This window comes from Pempheris klunzingeri, chromosome 12 (assembly GCF_042242105.1).
Source record: "Pempheris klunzingeri isolate RE-2024b chromosome 12, fPemKlu1.hap1, whole genome shotgun sequence".
Classification (NCBI taxonomy): Eukaryota; Metazoa; Chordata; class Actinopteri; order Acropomatiformes; family Pempheridae; genus Pempheris; species Pempheris klunzingeri.
The window spans coordinates 11146315-11162279 of record NC_092023.1 but is presented as its reverse complement, the minus strand read 5'-3'; the positions used below and the strand labels follow the sequence as shown (position 1 = coordinate 11162279).

Genomic DNA, 15965 nt, shown 5'->3' with positions numbered 1-15965 from the left:
TGTAAAGGCCTGTCATTTGTCTATGGAGGGATGTCATGATACCGTCATCTTTGCACACGCTGTTAGTACGATGGTCACCTCCTCCCACCGGTTGGAAAAGAAGTTACTCATGCTGTAACACACAGTGATGAATACTCCATATTTGTCTCTTAGTTTAGCTCCATCACTCGCACACAAACCCATAAGATTTTCAGAAGCACTGGTGGTTACCACTGTTCACTCTAAATGCATGCACATTTCATGTCAACGTTGCATTTAAGATTCAGGATGAAAAATATCATTTTGTGATAATAGGTTTTTGTATTTCTCATGTTATTACTTATCTCACTTATTACTCAATCCTGCTTTTAGAGGATGTCTTAACATTGTAAATTGAACATTTTCACATTTTTTCTTATCTATATCAATGACAGCAACATTTTATGTGAATAAAACAATAAATCTAGCGGGTCATGTAGTTCTTGTAGTGTGCCTTTTAGTTTTAGTTTTTCTTTTAGTTTTCAGCTTTGGTTTCAACTATAATACTATTGTAATGGTTTTCCGTGCATTTTTAAACATATAAAACAATGATCATTGTCTGTCTCAGCTCAATTTCTGTGTATATTGGATTGGTAGCAAGCCAGCCCAGCAAGAGCAAAACTGTTAAACTTTGACATTTGGAGAACAAGAGGAGCTGCTTCTATTTCAAACAGACACACAGCAGCTGAAGTAAGTGTTAAATTATTATTCAAAACTTCTTCAAACCTTTTTCTTACTTTCTGATGGCTGGCAGCCATCCCATGTTGTTAAACCGTCCCACTACAAAACAAATGAATAAAACATCAATGCCATGTGTTATTTTACAGATTTGTCCGCTCTGTGCATGTATTACTGGATGTTTGACGACTGTAGCCTTTTGCGAGCAGGACCTAAAAAAAGATTACCTTTAATTTCAATAACTTGTTTGTATTTTCCTTATAATTTCATTTTGATCCCACAGATCCTGTTTTCACTCTCTTGTCCAGTTTAGTCTCTGCCTTGGTTTCTGTCTCGTTTAATCCCACCAGCAACAATAGTTGCCAGTCTCCATTCCGCGCTCTTTCCATTATCCTCTGTCTTATCTCAGTATCTTCATTTCATCTCTACCTGCCACATACAGTACACACACTCATACACACACACATACATAATATATACACATGAAGAGAGAGGGTGACAGCGAGAGACCCCCTGTGAGTCCCATCAGACTGCCAGCTGTAATCTGCCATCAGAGTCGTCACTCTGTGCTTTGGTAATTGGATAATGTGGTGCAGAGGCGGCACTCAGCATGCCAGGGGATTCCCCTTATCACACTGGCTGGTGGGAAAGTCCACAAAGTCGTGATGCAAAACTGTTTCATTAGGAAGACATTCGCGATTTTGAATTAAAAGTCAGTTCCACTAATGATCATCAACACATAGTATTTGTCTTTGTCTTTAGTCTGCCTGTCCAGTAATAGTAGTAGGTGTAACAGTAATAGTAATAGTTGTGGTAGTGATCAGTTATGTGGTGGTACACATAATAGTGGAGGTTTTTTGAATTATTGCATTAATAGTGTAAAAGTGTTAGTAGCCCAACAATGTGGGGCCTTTATAGACTTTATACAACTTTTTTCACATACGCAGTAGTGCTCTCCAAGACCTTTTATCTTTTATCAAATTACCTCAGACTATTTTGACTCTTGGCAAGCAGATAGCCAGGTATTATTCCAGCGTAAGAGTACTGTTTAAAATCAGGCCTCTAGGCGAAAAAATAATGAAGCTGCAGTAGTATTATCAGTGACAGTAGCTGGAGCAGTAGAAGTGGATGAGATAATAGAACGAACAATACCAGTAGTAGCAGCAACAGTTGTTGCAGTAGTGGTGGTACAAATAGAAGTATGACTGAAGGGGCAGAAGAAGTAGCAATAAGAAAAAAAGAACACATTACATTCCTGTTGTCCTCAGTCCCCTGTGCGTGCAGAGGTGAGGCAGCCTGTTACTTGTCTATAGGAACGTTTTCTCCTGTACATTCCATCAACATAATAACGCTGATGTTTCCTCCATCAGCTTCCTCTTCCTGCAGGGATCTGTCTCCAATCACTGCTGTCAATTAGACCAGCTCCTTCTCCCATGGACTTCTGCGTAATCTACTTTCTCTCTGGACTGATCACATTAAGATTCAGATGGTGCCATCATGGTTAAGAGGAGGGAGGAGGAGGGAGGGGGGTGGTCATCTGCTGACTGGGAGGGGATATAAAAGACCCGGGAAGGCCAGAGACGTAGTTGTCCTGATTCTGATGGCAAATAAAATTTGTGATCATCATCAGGTACGCAACTACAAATGCAAGATAAATGAGTCATGTTTTGTCAGAGAATGCATCCTACCATTTTTAAAAAGTTGATGTATCTCAAACACAAAATGTATTCACCTCCACTGTATTCACAAAACTAGAAGTCTGTGTGCTATATTTTTTGTGATATGATATTTTTGTGAAAATGTACAACTCATTAAACCATTACATTATCATTAAAACTGACATAGGCTCAATGGGTTCGATAGGTAGTTACTGATATGGCTGACAAATGTTAAACTTCAGTTTATTATATAACTTTTTTATATTATTATATCACTATAACTATAGTGACACTGCTTTTTCTTTCAAATTATCATTCCGTCATCACTGTTATAAAAGTATGCAAATGCTTAGATCTTCTATTTTGTTTAGATCTTCTATTCATTTGTAATGTTACAATCAACATGTAACATGTTAACATAGTGTAGGGTGTGGATATGGGTTTGCCTAATTTCATGTAGTAAAATGTAAAATGCAAGTCCAGTGACACATCTTAGGACTTGAAACTCCTATATAAAGAAATTGTGCTTCTTTTTGGGGGATTGTGTGGGTTTGAGGCACAGACTGGTCTACTGGTGTCAGTCAGATCTGGGAACACGCAGTATGAGGTAAGTGGTTCGTTGCCAGGAGCCATCCAGTCCCTTTATAAACAAAGTGAGAGAGCTGTGTCTGCATTCTCAGCACAAAGTCAAGCATGTTCTCAGTGGGTGTTGGACCTTCGACGAGGCTGTCCCATTCCACCGATTCTGTGATACTCATGAACAGGAGCTCAAGGCACAGCTGAGGTGAGGAGAGCCTCAGAATTGCGTCTCTGCTTTTTGCAGATGATGTAATCCTGTTGGCTTCCTCAGACTGTGACCTCCAGCATTTACTGGCACAGTTTGCAGCTCAGCATGAAGCGGTCGCGATGAGAGTCAGGATCTCCATGTCGGAGGCCATGGTTCTCTGCCGGAAAGTGGTGGATTGACCTCTTTGGTTTGGGAGTGAGTTGCTGCCCCAAGCAAATTGGTTCAAGTATTTTGCGACAGATGACGTTGTGTCACCAGACATTCCACTGTAATGCAGGTGTTGCAAAGCTCTTGATTTACCAGTCGATCTTCCAACCCTCACCTATGGTCATGAGCTTGGGGTGATGACTGGAAGAACAAGATCTCTGATACAAGTGGCCGAAATTAGTTTCCATTGCAGGATGTCTGAGCTCAGCCTTAGAGACACGGTGAGTAGCTCAGACATTAAGAGGGATAGTTTATCACATACTTGGTAGAAGCACATCTTGAGTGCCCTACTTGACCTCCTCCCAGTGCAACGCGACCGTGGCAGAAAATAGATGAATGGATGGATGGACTACATTACAAATAGTCGATTGATCTGATCTTAATAGAGCAGCTATAACAAATATAATCAACAATATGAGCGGATCCACAAACTGCTGAAAAAGATTTATTTTGCCCAGCTGAATAGAGAAAATATGAAACTGAATGCAGATAATCTACATTTGGTTGTACTTCACACTGTTAATCAGCTGTCAGACACCATCTTGTCATGTTACCCACTGCTGATATCGAGGTTATGATGAAATTTAACTTTGTGAACAATGTTTTTCATTTAATCATTCAGTGAACTAAGACCTTTAAAGGGGAGAGAACAGCAACCAAAGAGGGATTCCTCTTCCAGGATCACAATTGACCAATAGATTTGTCAAAGATCAATATCCCAGCAGCCTTTTGTGGATTCCTCTTCTGGGATGGAGAGACATGCAATAGACATTTCATACTGTACAAGCAGAATGGACAGAAAAAGCTGTTGTTAATTATAACAACAATATTAACATTAATTACAGCACATTATATGAAGTAGATATTTACTATGATAAGTTCAAGACTTTCATACAAACATTTTTTTTTGAATGAAGAATATGAGTGAAGAGCAACTTCCTGGTGTTGCTAAAAGCTGATACCACAAAAATATTTTGACCTGGAAAGAGAAGAGTTCTTAAATAAATCACCAAGAGTCAGTTGAAGTATAATATGATTAATATAATGTAAATAACATTTACCTGAGGGTACAAGAAAGAATGCCTGTTTGCTTACAAGCTGCCTACTTCAACATAATGTGATATAAAGTTCATTTATCTGTTTAATTTAACATCTCCATCACATTTCTTTTTTTTCATCTCTCTGCTCCGTCACCTGCAGATGTTCTGCAGTCTCTCTTTTGATCTCTGATTTTCTCTGTAAGTCATGTCTGAGAGATTTTCTCTCCATTGATACTGACTAAATGGTTCACAAACATTTGGATGAATGGATGGATGGATGGATGGATGGATGGATGGATGGATGGATGGATGGATGGATGGATGGATGGATGACTCTGCGGCTAGCGTCACGTCTGATTCACTGTGCCATTCCAGGAGAGCAACCCGCACTCATCAGGGACATTGTGGGTGTACTGAGAAAAACTTGAGTCCTGTGAGTAGTTCTTTTGTAAAAGCCCTGCTCACACTGAAATGGCAATGACAGTGTCAGTGTCTTGCAAACATCCTTTCAAATGTTACTGTATTTGTCTATAGTGGTAATCTGCAAGATCTCTGTGTTTTGCTCAGAGCTTACTTCTATAGATATAAACAAATGGATATAAATAGTTGCAGCAGGATTTTGACAACATTGTTGTGGAATTAAGTATGTGTGCATGACAGCACAATGGATGAGATGGATAGAAGAGGAAATGTTTGCAGTTCAGAATTAAGCTTGGAAACGCATCTTATTCAGTCCTATATATTGCACATAAAAATTTGGGGCAATCATGAATCAGGGCCATTTACAGTGGGGTCCAAAAGTTGAAGCAGTCCCGTGATAACCTTTGTTCTGCCTCAAAACTGGAGGAAACAATTGGCACATGGCAAGATTTTTTTATATATTTTTAACAGATAATAATTTCTAATATGTTTGTCTGATAATTTGAGGCCAATGAAATGTGTATAAAACACACAAACCCAAGGTTTTCACAGCCATGCCTGAAGACAGATTTGACAGTCTTGGCTCTTCATTCGGTGATTTTATGATTTCTACTATGTGACAGTTGACCTATATTTAGTGTTTCAAATGTAACGTAAACTGTAGTTTATTTCTAACTGAGTACGCTACATTTTACATTCTTAAGAACTAATGTTTCAGTGACAAATGATACATTTCACGACTGTAGGTAACTCTGTGGGAAAAAGTCAAAGCGAATCATTTAAGTTCATAGTTTCATAGTTTGACTTTATAGATTTGTCTAGAGCCCAGTCATCAGTATGTGTAACTCTGACAGCATAAACATCAACATTATAACCAACTATATATCTTTGGGGCTTTTACCAGTTGGGTTTATCTTATTTTACCAGCTTTGGACACAATATCGACTCTCTGAGTGCCCCTTTCAGATGTCAGATCAGAATTTCAGGATGAAAACAAAAGTTTTCTATACACTGAAAGTATAACATATCGTACTCTTAACATCTGAAGCTGACTTATCTCAAAGCTTCAAAACGTATTCACTAACTTGTCTGCTTCTCTTTGTCTTGATCTCTGGCCTTGTGATCAATATATATAAAGAAATTATGAAGAGTAAATGCTTTTACAGGGTTAATCACTCCACCTCCTGCTAACAGTGCTCCAAGGGGCTTTAAAATATTGTATGAACAAGGAGAAACCCTGGTATGGATATTTATTTCATGCAAGTGGAGAGTTTGTGGAGGGTTCTGTACCCTCTTCTTCTCCTTTTATCTTGGAATTCTTCTAGCTCTTGTTGTTGTTGTTCTTCTTCTATCTTAATAGATCTGCAGAAAACTCTTGGTTTCAAGTTAACTTGCATGTGATGGAAGAACAGCCCTGGGAAAATGATCGGATGAGTCAACAGCATCAGCCTGGGCATGTATGTTAGTCATTCCTACGATTAGTTAGATAAAGAGAAGAAAAAACTCTAAAACACTAATTTCACCATAGGCCTGTGTGGTTCCGACCGTGAACCAGACCGATGACGGAAGCAGCGACCTACTGACGTCTCAGGCCCCTGATCGAATCTGATGCCCCCTCCTGCTCCATGAGAAACATCCAGGTGTATAAAACGGGAACAGACCTGAAGGCGAGAAAGATACAAAGACAAAGAGAGTCAGGAAACATCTTGTCAACAGAGTGGAGATACAGCAGCGGCTCGAGATCAGGACAGCGGAGCGGGAAAGAGCAAGAAGCAGGCAACTTTCTCTAGAGCACATGTAAGGTTTTAGATTCATTCAATCATTTTAGTTTCTCTGAAATGTTTCGTTCTCGATTTGGTTAACTTGTGTTTTCGTTCTTTTTGTGCGCTCAAGTCAGGTTTTGGATACGTCTTTCCAAATCAATCCAAATCACCTTGTTTGACGTCGAATAAATTGTTGTAATGTCAGCAGCACCAAGACAAGTTAATTTTGTGGTCAACGGAATCGCAGCGTTCCGGCGGTGTAAGGAGATGTTTCGGATTGGCGATGTGCGTAATTATGCATCAGATTCTGCTGAGTTCCTAATTCTTTACTCAGTCGTAAGTGTATATGATCTTTGACAAATCTCTTGGTCAATTGTGATCAAGAGATTTGTCAAGTAGTCTTTTGTGGCTCTTGTGGCTTCTTTCTTGTTCATTTTCGATTGTCAAGAGGTGACTTGAGTCAGAGAACTGAATTAGTAAAAATGTAAATGTAAAACAGTACATGCTCTCCAATGTGCATGGACTGAAAGATCCACAGAGGAGAATTTTACGATTTTGATAGTTACATTTAGTCTGATTTTCTTTCTTTTTTTTGGGGGGGGGGGGTGAAAATGGAGAACATATTGTGAGTGAAGTTATTTGAAGAAAAGGACGTTTCTCTCACTCAAAACTTGACTTGTGGTGCAGCGTCCCCGGGGTGTAAAGAGAGGTTTTCTCTTTGCCAGTGCTGCGTAATTACGCATTATATTCCGCTGCTTCCTTTTTTTCCTCTGACAAAATTCACAATCGCTTAAGTGGTTCATAAAATCTTTTTTTTTCGTCAGTAGACTGATGGGATGGGATGTGCTCTCTGTGTTCAGGTTGGAGTGATAATAACCCAATGCCGTTTCTACTCTCAGGTGTAAAGCGATGTTACAACGAACCGGCCCCCAGCTGCTTTTCCTAATAGCCCTGTGCAGTGTGTTGTACTCCCGGACTCTGGGTCTGCCATACACATCCATGAGGTAAGAGAACGCTTGTTCTTTTCAGCTAAAACTGTGTGATTAGACCTATGGATGAATCTAAGCAGGTTTGTCTCCGGACTCCCGCTCAGGTTAATTGATTTTACCACCTAACGAGAATTCCTGACTTTTCATGCATGTTTTCATCACTCATGTCAGAAATCATCTCAAGTCTTGCCACTGTGTTCTGGTTTAGCTGCTGCCAACGGTAGTAGATAACACGAATGTGCCTCAGAAAGAGGAGCCTATTGTTTCAAGGTGAACAGTGAACTAATCCCTTACGTTGAAACAACGAAAACAAGGTGAAACAATTGAAGACAATCGCTTTAATAATCATATAATCTACTTATAATAATTTATAGCGAGCCCATTACTGTATTTTCATCTCTGGCATCGCTATAAACATCTTCTGTAAGGGCTTACACATGCTGTTTATTGCTTATCATAGCACCATTTCATAAAAGGTACTTTTAAGGAGGGAAATAATTTGTATGGCCCATAGGCTGTATTCTTTTTACAGCAACATTAAAATCCTCGCACTGCCCGCTTTCTAACGCTGTTAGTAGCCTACAATCATAACCAACGCACTTTCAGGACTGGAGCTGATGCGCGTCATTTTGGCGTTTGCCCTCGTCTTGCTTGTCTTATTTACCGGATCAAAAGTAACCAGATTTTTATATAACTGTGCTGTGCAGAGCGACGAGACACGCAGACGGTCTGTTCACCAGCGGATACAGCAAACTCCTCGGACAGCTATCAGCGCGGAGATACTTGGAGTCTCTGATCGGAAAGCGGGTCAGGTAGGTGACCTCCTTGTTCCCAGAGACCGGAGAGCTGGCAGGCAGGGGGCTGGTTAAGGTTTTAGTTGTTTAGTAATTGGCTGTTCTTTCATAATCACACATTGAAATTGTTGGATGGGATTTCATACAGCCCAGTTTTAACAGTCACCTTACCAGGCTGTAGACCTCTTCATACACTGCTGTGTAGAGCTGTCTAACCAAAGTGTTTTCAAACCTGGTTACAAATGATTACAAATCATTAAAATCATTAAAAAGAAAAAAAAAAAATGGATATAGACAGGGTAATCTGAAGCCAACAATAGTCTCCTCCTTTAAAAAGGGTGAACTCAAACCCATCAGAGAATAGATGGAGTTAATATGGCTGTAGCATAACTCGTGTCATTAAGTATAAATGGGTGTAGAAGTTCAGCATGTTACACTAAAATAGTGGGAGAAATGTCGCCTCAGAGTGTAGAAAACTCTCCATTTGAATGTTGTTTTAAGGAGAAAATATCAGGGATTTTCTGACATATATGCCCTTATACAGAAGTTAAGATATCAAAGCATTTTTTAAACATGTGGTTTACTTGCAAAGGAAAAAAAACCTGATTATGCATCCCCTTTTTTCATTCAAGATCTTTGACTGTAATTTTATTAAAGATTCAGTGCCTTCTGCAAATTCCTTCAGTCACAGAATCAAGCGAAATACAAAAAAACTGCATGAAAGTGTTAAGTATGTCTCGTCAAAACCACATTTATTACATCAAGTGAAAATACATCATGTTTCTCTATTTCACGTAGAGGTTTTTCTGTAACGTTGTGGTTAGCACCAGGTGACCCGCTGACATTTGCATTGAAAAGACCCGATCTGCTTGATGATGCATTTTATAATCGACTAAGCATTTTTAAAGGTTAATTTATGCCATTATCGCTTCATTACGTGTTTGTTACACAGCCAGGAGGGCTTCACACACACAAACACACAAAGAGAAGACAGATACCGTGACCCACAGATCCCACAGCTGCAATGACTTTGTATTGAAACCTTGTGTCCTCTGAACTGTGGCCTTTATCCTTCTCCTTTTCGTCTAGTGACGAGTTGATGGAAGAACCAGTAAAGCGCCATTCAGACGCCATCTTCACAGACAACTACAGTCGCTTCCGCAAACAGATGGCTGTCAAGAAGTACTTGAACTCAGTCTTAACAGGAAAGCGAAGGTATGTGTTAGTCTCCCATGCTCTCACTTTATTTTGTAAATTGTCTCATTGAAAGATATTAGGATTTTTAATGGAATTCTATACAGTTGGCAATTTCTTTTGAACCAGTGAGTGCAGTAGCAGCCATCAGGATGCCAGCTGCTGAGAAAGGAATGTCCTCCATTGAAATGCAGACTAACCCACAAGTTATGCGCGATCGATTTAAATGATAACATGACATATACATATACATAACACTAAGTGAAGCAGAATCAGCTGGTAGGAATGTAAACCTGTCACTGTTTGCTTTATAAGGTTAATTTCATGGTTGAGGAAGAAGTTCAGGTGAATTTCATAGTGTTTCCTTCTCTTGATAACTGAAGAATCTATTTATAAAAGAGTATTTTTTCACTGTATTTGCCAAAAACACAAAAAAACAATAATAGTACCAACATTTAAGTCTGCAATCTCCACAACAGACCACAATCATGTGCAATGAAAAAAAACATTTAAGGTAAAATCTCAGATCCAAAACAACACAAAATCTAATCAACTGATTATTGGACCAAACAGCCTCATCTGCAACAACAAAAAATACTCCACCACTTAATATACCACTTAAAACCCTACCAACTTCTCATGTATTTAAACTTATAGCATTGCTTCATACACAAATATAGAATAAAAGTATTCATATGTATTAACTTTTTTGACCCTCTACTTCCACATCAAACAAACACAGCCTAGAAGATCCTGGAGCCAGCGAGGAGTCCAGGGACGAACCCGACACCTTCCAGGAGAGCTACAATGACATTAACGTAGATCACCTCCTAAACAACTTTCAACTGGTAAGAACACACACAAATGATTGGACTGTATACATGTGACCCTATTTGACATCCACACCCTATATACATATATTACTAGATCAATACTATAGCCTATAGGATTGTCAGTTTCCAGTTGTTTTAGATCAATAACCCTCTATCCCCCCCCCCCCCCCCCCCCCCCCCCCCCCTTCTGTTTTGCAGCCACTTTGAGGAGGGGCCCTTGCTCGAGTGAATACCTCAAGTCATCCTCATGAAACCACCCATTCCAAAAACAACATAGTATTAATCCAAAGGACATTTGAAAGTCAAATCAACAATTGATGATGTGTTCTCCAATGTGGTTATCTATCTATTCATACACACAGTACATGTTTACACTGTATATATACTGTATATATATATACAATATTAATCACTAAAGATTCTGGCTCAAAGACTCTTCCGGCCGCACTGAGCAACATGCAAGTCAACATTTTGTTTGGTCAGTCAGTGTTTGAAACTAGCAACTGGCAACAGTAAATAGAACCACATTTACTTTCTCTCGAATATCACTATTGTTCCACTAGGAGAGAAAAGGATCAATGGAACTCTTTCTTTCCTAATAACTTTTTAAGGAACCTCTGTCTTATTAAATTTCAGTGAAATTAGTCCCATCAACCTTCAGTAACACATTTGGTCCATTGAATGTCAATAGAACAGCATTTACTTTCAGTGTGTGTCTTTGGTTTTCAGTGGATCAACCATAACTAAAACTTGACCAACAAAGTGACCAACAGCAATCAATCAATCTTTATTTACGTAGCATCAACTCATAACAAACGTAATCCCAAGCCATTAAAGAGCAGGTCTAGGCCAAACTCTTTAACTAAGAGGCACCAAATGATTCAAGAATTCAAAATGAAGGATTTAAGAATCCCCACATGAGCAGCGTCAGATGACAATGTTGAGGGAAAAACTCCCCTTTAACAGGAAGAAACCTCAGACAAGTTCCATTCACTTTCAGCAGAGATTGTGTCCAACAAATCATCAGTGGAGCAGTAACACCATTGCCTTTCAGTGGAATCACTGCTTTATAAAAAATTCTGTTGACCCTTTTACCTTTAGTAGAACAATAGTTGTACAGAATTATTCAATACATTGAGACTAGTTTCAACATAAGTACTGCTGTGTAAAATTCAAATTAACAGTTGTCACATTCAGTGACGCAGTCGTTATATACTGACTGAATTGTCATTTGACGATCAAAGGGAAATACAGGAACAACAGGAAGAGGAACACATTTTGAATTGATACAATGCATATAATCACTTTATACTATTTAACATGTAGAGCAAAGATGTTATAACTGAGCATAGACCTGCCTTTAGCACATATAGTGATGTACACCACTCACCAAATAAAAGATATTGGTTTATTTTTCAAAGCTGAGTCTTTTGTCTGGCTGATTGTTTGGCTGTTGGAGTTTTAAGACATGAGTCTGTTCAGTTTTTTTTTTTTTTGAAAGATAATAAATGTAGAATTTAAACTGCTGGTGGTTGATATTTTGTGCCTTTGACAGTTTTTCATCTTGAAAGCTACAGCTACAGGATTGACTGGTTTCCCCACAATGTAATTCTTTTTTGGGTAAAAAAAAACCACACCATTTAAACTACGATTAAACATTAACCTTTCCACTGAAACACTGGTTAATTTTTGGAGTGGATGTTAAACAAACCCCTCAACTCCAATGTATATTTTCTTTTTTTAATTCCCCAATGTTTCATTGTTTAAAACAATTATTGCTGTTGCCGGGCCAGCTAGTTTCTAAATGAAAAAGCTGGATGCGATCATATAGAAGGATGTGACATGTTGACAGTATATGAGTACAAAGCAACAAGCGACCTTCACTTCTTCCCCGTGGGTGTCGGCTGATTGACATGAAGCTCAACAGGGACATGAAAACACTGGGTGCAAACTGAGTGCATTTCTTCTCCTCTCTCCTTCTTTCCTTGTCGGCCTAGAAGCAAATTCAAGTGACGCCATCTTGCCTGCTGTCTCAGTGATAGCAGAAGCAGGTTTGAGATCTCCTGGGAAGCTTTGTCTGTATCCTATCAGAAAGTATTTTCATATCACACCCATAAATATGTAGACTACATGAGCAGCCATGACAAAATAGTTTCTATCTTTTTCAGAGTACCCTGTTATACAAACAAATGCTTTGTCAACTTGTTCCCAACTCAGAAAACAATTGACTTGAGTAAATTCTTTGTTATTGGTTGTTATTAGTGAAGGAGAGGACGAAATGAGCAGTAATGCATGCAACAAAGGGATCATGTGAACTTCAGCACCACGGACAGCGACACTTTGCCAGCAGTTTGATGTCAGCTGAGTTTCTACACAGTTTTGTACCTTTTCTCTTTTTCATATATTCTCTTGTTTTAAGTCAGTTGTTATGAGGTTAATTCCTTTAGAGTCTGCTTCTGTTACAAGTCTCTATATCAGGACTATATCAGGAAACATTTCCAGAAACCGGACCAATGAAAAATGACACAGCTACTGTCAAACCTGCTGGCTTTGAAGGGAAGCTTAAATCACCTACTGGTTGAGTGAAGAGGAAGGAGGTCGTAGCAAGTTTGCGATAGTACGTGTTGCCTCCTCAGAATAATGCTGGCATATAGAGGCTGTTCACAACCTTAGAACAAAGACAAACAGGTTTGGAAGCAGACTTGTTTCTCCCGCCCTACATCTCTTACCATCTCTCTGTGTGTTTCTTCTTCTGTGTTATTTCTACTGATGAGGAACCACGTCCAGACAGACCTTCTTTCTGCATGCTAGTACTGAAAAAGGCATCCACTATGGCTCACGTTTGATTTGGTCATAGTTAGGATTAGGCAACTAAACAAAACTGCTCAAAGTTATGATCAACTCTAAGTTAGAGTGGGAGAAAACTTCGGAAATGTAAAACATTATTGTTACTGTTCTGAGTCGGAAACAGAATCTGTGCTGTTCCATTTAAAAGATAAGTTTGGTTCATTAATGCATAAAATGTGAATCATTCCACAAATGAAAACAGCCCCCAACAAATGCACTAGTTTGTCATGGTTTTAGTAATGTTTAATAAAAGCAGCAGTGCTCAGTGTTTCAGGAAATGATGTAGCTATTTATAAAAATGAAAGAATATCTTTCTGCGCTGTTTTTAAAGCTCCATGCCTTCATTAGGAATCGGCTTGAAAAGCACCAGTCAGTATTACAATTAGTGGAAAAAACCCAGGCTTTAGTACAATACTGGCAGAACAATTACGATACAATAATACAACATTACAATAAGTCAATACAATCAGTACATCCAGAAAACACAAAACAGTGCTTAAGGTAAATTGTTATCAGGAAGCTGTGACGAAGCCCAGTTTTTGATTCCATCACGTTGTCCGTACTAACAGCCTCATTATTCCTGCCTTCACACAGCAACCACAAACTACCAAGTAGCCAATGAAAATCCTTCTCTCTAGTACAGCAGCTGTCTTCAGAAACATGGATCACGGCATGTACATTTTATTGATATAATCACAATATTGCCTTCACGATCAATTTATTATTACACCTTTAATTTCTATTTAGCCGTCCTTCACAGTTTTAGTGGAAAATGGTCACACTAGACACTGCTAATGGACTGTTGTGTGATGTCTAAAGGTCTGAAAGTAGCCTTGCTTTCAGTCATGTTGTCATGTTTCACACCTTCAGGAGACTTCTCGGTTATCTAACTGTGAGTTTCCACAGCTCTGCTCTGAAAATGGCTCCTGCTGTAGAAGGAAATGTTCACTGGAGAAAGATGATGAAAGAAGTTGAAGTGCAAATGGACTGTTCATTTATCCTCTGTTCTTCACAACTCTGTGACATTAAAATGGGTTTCTTAGTTTTTGTCTTTAATAGCTTTCTGGCACTGCAACAAAGCCGGTGTGTCATCTCAGGATGATTTAACCTTGCTGGACCTACAAATGCCTAAATATTCTGCCGCATTAAGGTTTAACACTCTAACACTCAGTGTTTTTTCCTCCCGCTGTGCTTTGCAGATACCTTTTTTTTTAGATGTGACGCAGCTTATGGCTTATGTCACAAATTCGTTTATTGTTGTTTGCTGTTGTTGCTGCCTTTCCACAAGATGGAGCTCATCGGTCGTTGAAGCTCATCTCCACACATGCCAACCTGCGCCACCTTTAGGAAGGAACATGTGAAAGTCGCCATCTACTGGCAAAGAAAGTAATGGCTGGGCAATTTTAACATAAACACCACCTGCAGGCAATGAGAGTCACTGCTGCAGTATTTTCTTTTTTTATAGCTATTGTTTCAAAGATGTTGTGAATTCTTTTGTCAATTCTTTATCTTTTTAAAAATCTGTAAATCAAGCTTAAAGCCTAACATGAAGCTTTGTCATTGTCCAGTTGATAAGGAGCTTATTGTAAATTTTCTCATAGAAATTAAATGTGTTTTAGCACTGGTAGTGTCCATACATATTAGGATAACCACAGATGTGACACATTTTTGTAATTTCTATCTAGCTATCTAACTAGGGAGCAGCCATTTTGGGGTGACATCATAGCCTACATAACAGGGTTGGTTGGTTGGTTAGTTGGTTATACTGGTGTAGTTAACAGACGCTTATTTAGACAAGGAGGAAGATGAACTTCAACAAGCTGTTGAGCCTGTGATAAGTCCGATTGCCTCTGTAGCCGAGGGCTTTTGTGCTTCCGCATGTTATAAAATACGAACATGGAACCAAACTTCCTCTGAACTGATCTTCCACACAAGCAGACAGCAGAGTAACTCACACACACTTCTTCTGGTTTTTTCCTTCAAAATAACACTACACTACATGTTGCCAGTGTGGCTGTTTTTTCGTGTTGGAGGTGGAAATGCTCCGAAACACCGGCACGTTCAGTCAATACCACGTAATTTAAGCTAGCAGTCTAGCTAACATTAGCTGAAACCACCAGCAACCAATAACGTTAACCCATTGAAATAAATAAAACAAATACATGTGACATGGTGTTGGACAGAGACGGGAATATGATGACATGAAGTACGAACAATGTTTCCAGGTGCATTTTTCTTTACGTAGTTGTCTGACCAACACATTTTTGTTTGTGGTTCCCCCGTACTAATTATTAGCTAAACCCTAGTGTTAGCTAGCTGTTAGTTGACGCTAACAGCGGTTAGCTTATTGATGGTACCTAACGTTGTTTGTTGGTTCGTGTTGCCAACCCCATGATGTCACAGGTTATATTACCACAAGATGGCAGCGCCCTTGCCAGGAAACATAAAACAGGGCTTCCTTTTTTTCATGTCCACTTTAAATGACACTCATTTAGCATCAAAGATCCAGCTCAGCTAATTTTGCAAATATTCTTTGGTTTTATGTTTTGCCCTCTTTTCCACATTTATGAATTTATTTGTAGGTGTCATTTTAATTTTCTTCCATTCTTTTATTACTACCTCTCATTTGAGTAATGCTCTGTTTTATTGGCAGTAAAGGTATATTTGCAGCAAAGTCACAAAATTAAACAAATTCCATACAATTCATCAGATTTCATGTGACCAGGATTTCCTCCAA

The 15965-nt window shown here is 39.0% G+C and overlaps 1 protein-coding gene across 1 annotated transcript; it reads left to right on the top strand.

Moving 5' to 3' along the window:
- The first annotated feature begins 6497 nt into the window (after positions 1–6497).
- Positions 6498–11293, top strand: vip (vasoactive intestinal peptide). The gene is made up of 6 exons (XM_070841133.1): positions 6498–6605; positions 7471–7575; positions 8268–8372; positions 9444–9569; positions 10291–10396; positions 10580–11293. Coding segments are annotated over exons 1-6 (453 nt in total). The 5' UTR covers positions 6498–6603; the 3' UTR covers positions 10589–11293.
- The last annotated feature ends 4672 nt before the right edge of the window (positions 11294–15965 follow it).

What these genes read in the sequence shown, in the direction of transcription:
- vip (XM_070841133.1), top strand. An exon ending in CTGCCATACACATCCATGAG is followed by an intron (nt 7,576 to 8,267) that starts GTAAGAGAACGC and finishes TGTGCTGTGCAG; the next exon opens with AGCGACGAGACACGCAGACG. An exon ending in GTCTTAACAGGAAAGCGAAG is followed by an intron (nt 9,570 to 10,290) that starts GTATGTGTTAGT and finishes AAACAAACACAG; the next exon opens with CCTAGAAGATCCTGGAGCCA.